We start from the raw sequence: 13,111 nt of genomic DNA on the forward strand, positions 1-13,111 counted from the left end.
AGCAGTTAAGCAAAATCCATGATAAATGATATTCCTATATCTGGAAACATAACTATGAGAACTCTCCAAAAGTGAGATCATTAACCTAGGTTGTTATCAAAGCCATCACTTTATAATAAATTTAGTATATTCTGTTTCAAAGACCTTTTAAGAATTTCGTAGCATTAGTTGGAGAGTTTGTAAAAAATTATGTTTCTAATTACCTAGTATTTTCTAGTTAGCTTTCTCCTATCAACAGTTAATTTTTAAGTCTTCATTGAAGTTGAACTTCTGCCTTAGATATTATATCTTTGGGGAGGGGGATAAATCAAACTTATTTTACTGGACCATTTGAATTTCTAGAATTGATAGCTTTCTGTATCCATGTCTGCCAACTTACCTCTTTAATATCCACTTTCTCTTTTGAGAGTCTGAAATATTGTGTTTATATAAAAGAGTCTGCTTTATTCCACAGTTCAGTGGAAATTAAGTGTAGGTAGCAAATACACACTTTTAAAACCAGTAGCTGAGGTTTCTGGAAATTGCTTCTTTAAATATTCCCCATTCAAATTCTTTGGCTATGTGATAATTCATCTTAATATTTTGTTGCTTAATCATTTAACAGCAGCCCTTTTTGTTCCCCATCATTTCCTTCATGTTCTTTACTCCAGAACATTTGTTTTCAGACATCAAATGAATTAATCATGAGAATGGAACTAACTCACTTCGAAGTTCCACCAGCCCTGATAGCTTTTGTTTTGGTCGGCTAAAAATATTTCTAACTCTCATGGTTTGCAAGAGGTCTTTTAATTTTATTTAACTTAACTAGCTGAGTTTTGATGTGCTTTGAAATAGAAATTTAATAGATTTCTAGATTTAAGGATAATCTTTTTATGTAAGAGGCCAAGTTACTCTTGGGTATAGACTTTGTTTTTCAAGATAGCAACCCTATTCATGATCAAGGGAGATGAAAATCCATGTGATATAGTTTTAGAAATCAAAATCTTGGAGACTGTCAGGGCAAGACATGAATGTCGCATTCCATTAGATAGAGAGAGAAAGAATCCCATCTCCCCAGTGACATCCAATGCTTACTTCTAACCTTGGTTAGAATTGCTATGACTTAGTTCAAGACTGGTTATATTAAGTCAATATCAAGAGAATTTCCAGTTCAGGATTCTACTAGTAACTCTTCTGCTTTAATCAGGGAAGAGGAGGTATTCAAGGTATACATTGAAGACGGTCTGTACAGCCATTAACAAACCTGAAGATCATCTTAGTCAAGCCAGCAAAGGTTATTGGGGGGAGCCAGAAACAGGACAAGTTGGCTGAGGAAATAAAATAGGTCTGTATTTGATGATTCTTCATTACAGTAGGTAGTTATTAGTGGCACCAGCCTTTCATGATAAAATTGACTTAAATTTGGAAATAATTTTGGTTCTTAAGATGTCAGTAAAACAGGCTTCTTACTTTCTAAGCCTTGTTAATGATCGCTTTTTGGGGCATTTGTTTTCTAAATTAGGATACCCAGTCTATTCTCATTAAATAATCTGTCAATTGTGAATTGACTTTTATTGCAAATGTTGAACTGTGTAAGAAAGTTAATGATATTTTTTAGTGCATGAAGACAGGCCATCAGAGTAGACTTAAGGGTTTTCGTTGTACAGTACACAGCTTGACTGGTTCCTGTCTAAGAGTAACTGTTCTGTGTTTAGTCCTTCTTTATTTAAAAGTGAATCACTAATTTCACTTATCTTAAAACATTTTAATAATTGAGACTAATAATCATGGCTTTTTATGGGAGTTTTGAAGCTTTGTGTCAAGGCCATATTTTTTTTTGTGACAATATCAGAAGCTTTTAATAAGGTGCTTGCTGCTGAGCTAATGATATGCTTTTGGTGGCATTTCTTATACCTATCTTCAATAGACATATTCAGGCTAGTGTGAATGTAATAATCAAGCCTCAATCAAACCATACTTAGTATGACAAATATTGCATTATACTGTAATTTAGGTATTCATGCCTCTGATAAAGGGCTTAATTCGACTCCTTGAGGAACGGGGAAAACACTATTGATTTTATACCTGAATGCAAAGTAGCAGCCATTTACTGTGCAAGATATAAATCTCTTCCTAATTAAAATTAAATCAAGAGAAATTAAGAATCTTGTGGCCTTACATGGAATAGTACACAATCTTAAGTGTAAAATTATATTCTGTAGCAATTGTGTTCCTGTGCATGTTTCTGAGAAGACCCCCCCAAAAAAAAGTTTGCAGTTAATCTTAATAGAAGCGGATGATATTGACTTTTAAAACTTCTCTTGATTTTCTTCTGTAGGAACATTATGGTGGATTTTATTCCTTATCCTCAATGTAATTGGCTTTTTTTTTTCCCTCCTAAGAAAATGTCAAAGAAATTTTTGGACAGACAATTATTCATCATCATATACCCTTTAACTGGGACTGTGAATTTATTCGCCTTCATTTTGGACATAACAGGAAGAAACATCTTAGCTACTCAGAATTTACTCAGTTCCTCCAGGTGAGCTATTTCTATTAACTATTAACTAGAGTTAATAGACTTTCTTATACTGAACTAAGATCATTCCAAGTCTCACTTTCACAATACAATAAGAATAAATGCATATTCAAACACACTTATGCTTTAGATTTTGCTTTTGTTCTATTTTTTAGTAAGAGTGAATGATGTTTCTACCCTTTCCTTTTCTTGTTCTCACTCTTCCAACCATTATATCATCTGTAAACCCAACTAATTTTTTTCTTCTTTTTTCCTCAATTTTGAGGGATGTGCCTTTTTGAGCAGTGTTTTTTGTTGGGAAGATCAAATGAGATGATGTATGTTTTTTGTTTTTTTTTTGTTTGGGGGGGGGCAATGAGGGTTAAGTGACTTGCCCAGGGTCACACAGCTAGTAAGTGTCAAGTGACTGAGGTCACATTTGAACTCAGGTCCTCCTGAATCCAGGGCCAGTGCTTTATCCACTGCGCCACCCAGCTGCCCTGAGATGATGTATGTAAAGAGTTTTGTAAAGAGTGTTATGTCTTTATGTCTGCTGCTATTAAAAAAACCACAACAAAACGAGTGAAGGATACTGTAATATAATGGCAAGAGAGCAAGAATTGGAGTCAGGAGACCTGGCTTAAAGTCCTGCCTCAGATATTTACTGGGTGTGTGACCGTGGACAAGTTAATTAATTTCTCTGACCTTCAGTTTCCATATATGTGAAGTGGAGATAATCATACTTGCTCAACTTGCCTTATCTTGAGGAAAGCTCTTTGTAAACTTTAAAGTGTCATATAAATGATGTTGTTAATAATCCTACCATGAGTGGCTATTAGTCAAAATACTTAAAAAGTATGAAGACACTAAATAAAAATAAAATGATATCATTTGTGGGGGGTCTGGTGGGGCAATATTATTCCATTCTGTTATTGATCATGATCTCTCCAAGGATAGGGTTTTCATTGTCTATTGTCATTTGTTTCCTTGTGTTTATTAAAAAATTATGTTTTGGGGTAGTGGGGTTTTTTGTGTTTGGTTTTGGTTTTGGTTTTTGCAATTAACCTAGTCTAAATGTTCTTGACCTCTTAGGCTAGAGGTGTCAACCCAACACTTCTGAGTGCAGCCTGAATTAGATTAAAATGTCATTCTGAAATAGTTTTTTTTTGTTTGTTTGTTTTTTGTTTGTGTTTGTTATTTTTTTTTTTTTAGTGAGGCAATTGGGGTTAAGTGACTTGCCCAGGGTCACACAGCTAGTAAGTGTTAAGTGTCTGAGGCCGGACTTGAACTCAGGTACTCCTGAATCCAGGGCTGGTGCTCTATTTACCGTGCCACCTAGCTGCCCCTGAAATAGTTAATAAAAGAAAATACTATAGAACACAGATAATATTAATATTTAGTTTTATTTTTCCTTTTTTTTTCAGGGCAATGAGGGTTAAGTGACTTGCCCAGGGTCACACAGCTAGTAAGTGTGTCAAGTGTCTGTGGTCGGATTTGAACTCAGGTCCTCCTGAATCCAGAGCCAGTGCTTTATCCACTGTACCACCTAGCTGCCCCCAATATTTAGTTTTCTTAATCAATATGTGGTTCACAGGGATGCTTACATTTGGTTTAGTGGGCCTCATTAATATTTGAGTTAGGCCATGATATAGGTAATTAATGCTTTAGGAATGACAGGGGAGAGTTAGGTGGTGCAGTGGATACAATTCCAGGCCTACAGTCAGGAAGATTCATCTTCATGAATTTAAATCTGGCCTCAAATACTTACTATTTGTGTGACCCTGGGCAAGGCACTTAGCTCTATTTGCCTCAGTTTCCTCATCTGTAGCAGGAGATAGAGAAGGAAATGGTAAACCACTTCAGTATCTGCCAAGAAAACCCAAATGGGGGCATTAAGAGTCAGACACATGTGAAAAATGACTGAATAATGACATAGACATTGATTCTTTTTTTTCCCCCTTATAAGTTTTAACCCTTTGACCTTCAACATTCCTGAGCTCATGGACTCTATGAGAGAAGACCTGTGACTACCTTTCATTTTGCTTTTAAGGTGGCAGTGAATAGCCTCAATACCTCTGATGCCACCAGTGGGACTCAACATATAGATTCCTTTAGATCAAGGCTAAAGGAATACTGGTCACTAGATTTCCATAGCACCAGCTGTGTAACTGCAGGCAATTCACTTTACCTCTCTGAGGATTCTCTGGTAGCAAACCAATGATTTTGCTAAAGCTCAGCATTTGTGAAGCACTGGGGGAGGTGATAGAATTGAGTGACTTAGCAAGAGAGCTGGGGGTAGGGGAAGAGGGGACATGATATTATCACAGTCAGTAAGCCAATTGATTTGTGGGGCAGGAAGGCAGCAGCTGTTGTCAGTGATCCCAACAGGAGCACTGGGGGATACCCTCTTGTCCCTCTGAGATTGCCTTTAGCTGATTAATAAAAGAACTATCTCAGCTTCTGGGCTAATGTTCCTAAGTTGGTCCTTATACTGCAGGAAGAACTAGACAGCCAAGTGAAACCTTTGGAGCAAGGCAGTGCACCTGTGGGAAGTCTGATTACCTGTATAACATTACCAATGAATTGTGTTCCTCCTCAGTTGTGTTTGTCCCTGGGGAGAGTCTTATAGGTGGAGGTCTGGTGGTATAACAGATAGTAAAACATTGGGCTATGATAGCAGTGGCTTCAATAGCATCTTCTCAGCTCTTCTCTGTTCCCTTGGGCACACCTGTGGAGGAGGTTAGGGTACAATGGCAGTAAAAGATAATGGATTTTGATAAGGCACCAAGGCCAAACATCATCCCAGGTCAGCATCCTTCTGTCCTTCTTGTTGTCCTCCTCCACAAACACCACCACCACCACCATCACCATCACCATCACCATCACCACCACCACTACCAAAAACTATCTCTGGTACCAATCCCATTTTCTCCTATGCTTTTCATTTCCCTTGTTCCACCTGTAATAACCATTACCCTGAACTCCCAGTACTGATTTCAGTGTTAGTAGCATTCTCTGCCATCTATCTCCTTTCTTCCAGTCTGTTTCCTCAACAAAGGAGATGGGGGAACACCTCCAAGTCTATGACCATTTGCCCAAAGCTTTCCCCTTTCTCCTTCCTGCAGATTTGGGAGGGGAACATTTTTTCTGAGGTTAGGTTTGCAGTTTGTATTTCAGTAAAATTCTGATAATTCTAATTTCCTCACTAATGTGCCCTCCCCACTTGATAGTATTCATTGAAGAAATGGATCCAAACTTTTTTTTTCAGTTCTTAGGGTCATAAATAAATCACCAGGGGAAATGTTTTTTTATTAGTCACAACATGAAATATTACATGAACACCCATATCAGAACCGAACTGGGGTAAAGAGTATTTTTTTTTTTAGTGAGGCAATTGGGGTTAAGTGACTTGCCCAGGGTCACACAACTAGTAAGTGTTAAGTGTCTGAGACCGGATTTGAACTCAGGTACTCCTGACTCCAGGGCCGGTGCTCTATCCACTGCGCCACCTAGCTGCCCCGGATCCAAACATTTTTGACCATTTAAAAGTCCCTTTTAATGTGTTGTTTAATTAAAAGTATCTAACTCCTAAATCTTAGATGTATTTGCCACTTACTATGTTATAAAGTTCTAAAGCATGGGCAGGGAGAATTGAAAAAAAGAAAAAAAAAAGGAGAGAAAAAGATAGAGTGGAAGATATATAGGGCCAAGAATTGGCAAGTGCCACTCATACCCTTCTTATGTGATAGGTACATATTTATTCCTAGCATTTTAAAGTGTTAGATGTATGTTTTACCTTGATTTGGAGCAAAGGAAATGAAATTTTCCCCACCTCCTGTCACTTCTCTCTGAGGTTTCCAAAATGTTCTCATAGTAAACACTTTATAAAATGTGTTATGCTGATGACTTTTGTTGTTCAGTTTCCTAATATAACTGCTCCATTGAATCCAGTTAAGCCATATCAAGTGACAAAGCATCCATGGTTAAAGGTGTATGTAATATTCTGAACCTGTAGTCTTCCACCTTTTAACGAGAGAAGAGATGTGGATTTCATTTCTCTTCTCTGAAATCAAGATTGTTCATTTCAATTCATCTGAGTTCAGCTGCCTTTTAGTGTTATTTCCATTTACATAATTGTAGTCATTGTGTATATTGTTCTCTTGCTTCACAGCAAATGTTTTCTTTCAGCCATCTAGTAGGACCAAGTGCCGGCTAAGACTCCTTCATTTTCTAGAGGCTGTTGGGGGGAAGTGACTGGAGTAGAGTGGGGGAAGTGAAGACTGCAAATGCATGCAGGTGGTTTATTCTGTACTGTCATTTGCAGTGAGTCCATATGGCTTATTGTTTGGGTTTTCAGTTTCCTGCACTAAATGCTATTTTGCAGATGACAAGCAAATCCAAACATGCCTTAATGTTGAAATTTTTTTTCTCAGTCTTTACAAATAGATCAGATTTTTTTTTAAAAGGAATGTCTGGGGACAAATATCAGTATTCTGAACTAACACTCCTAATTTAATGGCTTGAGTAGCTAGGAAGATGATAAATTCTTGGGAGTGATAGAAAGAAAATGAGAAATAAATTAGTAATAAGGGTGAGATTTCTGTCAAGATCTACTTTAAGTGCCTCCCTCATCCAGAATTCATGGTTGTTATTATTGTTAAGAATAATGATAATACCATATGTTCACGTGATGCTCTAAGATTTGCCAAAGACTCTTCTAAGTAATTGTTTGTTGGTCTTGAATTTATAGAGAGTTTACTACTGAAAAGTGCATTGTTATTCTTATAATTAGTATAATGCACGAATATTTAGATATTGGCCACTATTTCCATGTAATTGCATAAAAAGAACACCTAATTGCACCATTATTTTATTGTCTTTTTTTGGCAGGGCAATGAGGGTTAAGTGACTTGCTCAGGGTCACACAGCTAATGTGTCAAGTGTCTGAGGCCGGATTTGAACTCAGGTCCACCTGAATTCAGGGTCAGTGCTTTATCCACTGTGCCACCTAGCTGCCCCTAGTTTATTGTCTTAACTAGTTTCTATGAATTATATTATAGACCAACAAGGAAGGAACCAACTAAATTGGTGTTTTGTATGACACTCAGGGCATTATTAGTGGCCACATTTTATTTGTTATATTATTGATTAGTTATAAAATTTGGCTGTAGAAAAGTTTAGAAAAAATTGCTGGTTATTATACTATAATTGATTATGACTCAGACAAAACATGATTATAGCTAAGTATGAGAGAGACACTTTTAAGACAGTTTTCAAGTCTGAAGTTCTAAAGATTAAAGTAACTAGTTGTTGGCTTTTCTCATTGAATTCATTTGAACTAGAAATTGTTTGAGAAATTTTCTCTAATTCATTTAGTGAGAGGGAGAGAAACTTTGATTGCAAGATTTAGCATTGGAAAGCCACAAATGAACCTAAACCATTATTTCAAGAAGTACTTGTGGATGACAAGAATACTTCCAAGCAGGAGAGAATAAATTAGAACATAATTTTAAAGCTGAAATAAAGAGCTGAAAACATACTCAGTTTATTTTCAGAGCTAAATACTTTTCAAGTAAAATCTGAAGGTTCTAATTTTTTTCCTTCATTTTTCTATATTGCATCACTCATTCATCATTTCTCCTCTGGTAATAAAATATGTAGTACATTTTTAAAAATATGTAGTACATTTGCAAGAAAACATGCCTTTTAGGAAGAAAAAAACCCAAAAGCTTTGTTGTCAATACAGTGCTGTTCATTGTTCATTTCTGTTGTCGGCTTGTGTCTGGAAAGAAACTCCCTTTTCTTTTGCAACATATGCTAATGACGTGTACTTTAAGGCCAATTTAATGCTCTGTTTCTAATTATTTCTTATAGGAGCTGCAGCTGGAACATGCAAGGCAAGCCTTTGCCCTGAAAGATAAAAGCAAAAGTGGAGTGATCACTGGACTAGATTTCAGTGACATTATGGTTACTATTCGGTCCCACATGCTCACTCCTTTTGTGGAGGAAAACTTGGTTTCAGTAAGTAAAAAGCAAGTACTTTGATTTTTCTCAGTATAGAAATGTAGTTCAAGGGAATGTTTCTTCATCTACAGTCTTAATTCTTTGCATCTATGCCAAATATTCTGATGAGTCGTCTAGTCTGATTTACAAGAATAGCCTGGATCTGCTAAGACCTTTAGGTCCAGATTTCCTTACATGGGAGTTAAGACTTGTGGTGGATAACCCATAAATAATGGATTATGTGTTAATTTCATGGCTATAAGGGAAAAACATTGCTTTGTGGACCGTGTTGTTCCAATGTTGATAAACACACCCTTTAACTGGGAAATAAAAGAAGATGAACTGCTAGAATACCAGCCCATTTGCTACTGGACCCCTCTGTCTCTAGATTATAGGCTCTGTAAAGGCAGGGACTGTCTTTCTTTTTATTAATTGTATCCCCAGTGATCAGCACAGTGCCTGGCACATAGTATGTGCTTAATAATGTTTATTGGATTGGGTTGGATGAAATACCTTGAATATTCTTGCTCTCCAAACCCCATGTAAATTTATTTTTAAGCATTACATGACGCTGATTAGCACTTACCCCTGGTTCTTTAAATCTCTTATGAAGTCAGTGAATAGTTCAATTTAGCCTTAATATAGTAGGCAGTAGAGAAATATTAATGTTTTTTGAATTGTGAATAACTGATCAGAGAGAAGCATCAAAAATGGTACTGGCAATGCCGGGTAGAATGAATTAGAATGGGGAGAGATTGACTAGTTAGGCTCTGTAACAGTCTACATAAAAGGTAATAATATAATATAAACTTCTACAACTTTATTTCCTATAACAACTCTTGTTTTGGGAGAAGCAAATATGGCTGTAGATTAGGGAGTCAAATTATTTTTCTTAGTGGACAATATTCCTTACTTCCACCCTTCCTTTGGCCACCAGTACTTCACTAGACTTATTGAGGTCCAACTGTTGGAGCTCTGTTTCCAGTATTCGCTAGTGAGGGTACAGTGTGTCTCCTGTTTACTTTCATTTAGCCTCTGTGGTCACAGCAGAAGATATATTGAGTTAGGAAAACCTATATTCATGTAGGTAGCAGCCTGGCATTGACCCACTCTTCTCACCCATATCCCTTCCCTCTATGTGCCATTTAGTTATTCATTATATCAAAAATGGCACCTAATGCCCATCTATGGTCTAGACAGTGCTCATTATTCTGTTAAACTACCAACCTCTGAAAAACAGTGAGTTGAATTATTCATGGATCAAGTTTTCCCCAAGTCTGGTTTTAAATGCAGAACTAGATTTAGACCATTTTCACATAAATTGCAAGTAGCTGAGCATGTTAGATTTTCAGGCACTTCCTCTGAAGTGACCCTCCCTCACTTGTCTATTTTCTTGTGCATGCCCTATACATATGTGTACGTTTTTGATCACTGCTTGTTTTACATGGAGAGAGGCCAGTGAGCCCTTTTGTTGTTTCAGCTGAAGGTCATTATCTTTGCTTTACACTGGGGTAGAAAGATCAACTCCTGTTCTTTTTCTCCAGTGAATTTGAACAGGATATATGTCACTTCTTACATATTCTACACCATTCCCTCCCCTTTTGCCCAAAACAAAGAAGAGGGGGAGGAGATAACCCCCCAAGGGAGGCGTTTGATTCTTTTGGGAAAAGAAACACTTTTCAGAAAGCAGTTCATTTAACTTCTAACTTGGTTGTGAATTAGATGGAACTCTTTGAGATCTAGAGCTTGAAAGCTACTGGAACTATCTAGTCAGCCTTGGATCTGTCATTCTAGTCTTGTTGGTGTATGACTGGTGCCTCAATTTAGGTTGAAGAGCTGGCTTCCAGTTTGGGTTCAGGTGCACTTTTTTGTTTGTTTGTTTGTTTTTTTAGGCAATGGGGGTTAAGTGACTTGCCCATGGTCACACAGCTAGTACGTGTCAAGTGTCTGAGGCTGGATTTGAACTCAGGTACTCCTGAATCCAAGGCCGGTGCTTTGACCACTGCGCCATCTAGCTGCCCCTTCAGGTGCACTTTTGAATAAGGTGGGAGACACTTGTGCTGCAGTAACCTGTGCTTTTTTCTCTACACCAATAATTTCTGGGATCTAAACAATCATGGCTTGGTAAGCCCCACTTTGAATTTTGAATATTTGCTCCTAAAACACCGTCAATCTTGGTTTACATCCGTTTTATAATTCAGGCTTTTATAAACCTGAAGTGGGTTTATGTAAGTAGGTATAGGTAAAGTTATCTCACCCTTTTTCCTTCTTTGAGTCTTCAGGGCATACTATGGTTCTCTGTAGAGCTGAAGAAGAAAATTTGGTGAATATTTCCTCTTACCAATTAAAATAATTTTTTGTGACTATACTTAACAGCATTATCAATGTACTGATAGCAGGGAAAAGAACAGTGAATTTAAAATCAGAGGATCTGAGTTTGAATGCTGACTCTGCTTGTTATTTACCTATATGATGTGGGGCAGGTCATTTTAATCTCTCCTTGGCTTCAGTTTCCTTGTCCATAAAATTAGGAGGCCTTTACTAGGAGAGACAAAAGATAACAAAACAAAATATAATACAAGGTGATACATGAGTTCTAAGAAGAAAGGATGAGGAATAAGGGAGGTAATGTTGGACTTTTGAGCAGAGCCTTGAATACTGGTTAGAATGGGGCAGCTAGGTGGCTCAGTGGATAGAGCACCGGCCCTGCAGTCAGGAGTACCTGAGTTCAAATCTGGCCTTAGACACTTAACACTTACTAGCTGTGTGACCCTGGGCAAGTCACTTAACCCCCATTGCCTCACTAAAAAAAAAGAAAAAGAATACTGGTTAGAATGACAGAAACAGTATTTCCTCCACTTCACAGTGGGAAAGTGTGGTGTGTATTTTGGTCTCTCCCAGTTCTAAATCCTATTCTATGTTTCAGTACCTAAGTGTAATATTAAGATAAAATTATAGCAATAGTCTCTTTTAAAAAGTAGGATAATATTGTTTAAAAAGCCTTAAAATCTTGAAAAATTCTTTGTAAGTTGCTACTTAGATTGTTCCCTGAAGTCAATAGACTGCCATTTAGGTGGACCACGGCAGACAAGTAGTTCTGGAGATGAGTGCTAGCCAAGAAATGTTGAACAGAAATGATTTTTCCAGATTGGGAATTACACTCGCTAGTTCTGACCTTCCAGGTGAACCATGAAGTCCAGCTGCCTAATGTTGCTTTTTTCCTTAAAGTCTAAAATGCAAAGACTTCCCCTTAGGGTAGGAGAACCCCCTCCCTGCCTTTTTTTTTTTTTTAAAGCACGACAACTTCCTTATACTTATGGATTGGTTCTTTTCAGTAGAATGAGTGCTTTGGATCAAATTCAACAAAAGCCTAGTTGGGTGAAAATGCATTCTTTTTTTCCCCCCATGTTGTTTCATTTCTAGGCGGCTGGTGGAAGCATTGCCCACCAGGTTAGCTTCTCCTACTTCAATGCATTTAACTCCTTATTGAATAACATGGAACTTGTTCGTAAGATATACAGCACTCTAGCTGGCACAAGGAAAGATGTTGAAGTCACAAAGGGTAAGTTTTGATGTTTATGTCTTTATATTTTCCATTTAGTTTTTCATGGGAAATGGCTTAAGCTTACTATCGTAATGTTAGGTTTGGGAGAGTCTGTGCTATCCCAGGTGAACTTGCATGTCCCATCTAGCCCACATGTATCTCTAGAAATTCAGCGGGATTTAATGAGATGGTAATGGTGAGGAATGGAGGAAAGGAAATGACAGGGCTCTGAAGGAACCTGTGAAGCAGGGAGGGCAGTGATGCTTGTAAGAGCAAAATGTTTGGGCTGGGGTGTCAGTTCTGTGGATGGAACTATAGCCTTGTTTTACTTTTGGTTGTTTTTTTTTTTTTTGGTGAGGCTATTTGGGTTAAGTGACTTGCCTAGGGTCACACAGCTAGTGAGTGTCAACTATCTGAGGTCAGATTTGAACTCAGGTACTCCTGACTCCAGGGCCAGTGCTTTATCCACTGCACCACCTAGCTGCTCCCTAGCCTTGTTTTACTGTTTTTGTGTCTTAGGAAGATAATTCCTTCTAAGTGAATTCTATTAGGCAGATTTAGATGAGTGAAAAAGAGCTAGTCATTTTTACCTGTGACTCTTGAAGACAAAGAGCATACTAAAGAAAGAATTTAACTTGATACTGTTCACCTTTGATAATCCAGCATGGTAACATTTTTTTTAAACTTTTGTAGTAATTTGATAATGTACAAATAATTCTTTTTTTTTTTTTTTTGGTGAGGCAATTGGGGTTAAGTGATTTGCTCAGGGTCACACAGCTAATGAGTGTTAGGTGTCTGAGGCCGGATTTGAACTCAGGTCCTCCTGACTCCAGGGCTGGTGCTCTATCCACTGCGCCACCTAGCTGCCCCCAAATAATTCTTTAATAGATGTTTGGGACTGTTAGTTCAAAAGACATTTATTAATTATCTATCGTGGGCTAAGTATTTGGGAAACAAAGATTAAAGCAAACAATTCTAGCCCCTGTGCAGTTTACATTCTACTTGGGAGGAAGTTGAGGACATGACATATATAATTCAATACATATTTATTCAGTGCCCAATGGGCT

General features: G+C 37.5%; 1 protein-coding gene across 2 annotated transcripts in view; it reads left to right on the forward strand.

Annotated features, from left to right (window-relative positions):
* The window catches only part of SLC25A12 (solute carrier family 25 member 12), a 117,435-nt gene that overhangs the window by 37,353 nt on the left and 66,971 nt on the right, over positions 1-13,111 (forward strand). For both annotated transcript variants that reach the window (XM_043994392.1, XM_043994393.1), the window contains 3 exons: positions 2,382-2,521; positions 8,372-8,518; positions 11,924-12,062. In XM_043994392.1, the coding sequence (XP_043850327.1) occupies positions 2,382-2,521; positions 8,372-8,518; positions 11,924-12,062 (426 nt within the window). The remainder of the gene's footprint in view (positions 1-2,381; positions 2,522-8,371; positions 8,519-11,923; positions 12,063-13,111) is intronic.

Source organism: Dromiciops gliroides, chromosome 3, assembly GCF_019393635.1.
Source record: "Dromiciops gliroides isolate mDroGli1 chromosome 3, mDroGli1.pri, whole genome shotgun sequence".
NCBI lineage: Eukaryota > Metazoa > Chordata > Mammalia > Microbiotheria > Microbiotheriidae > Dromiciops > Dromiciops gliroides.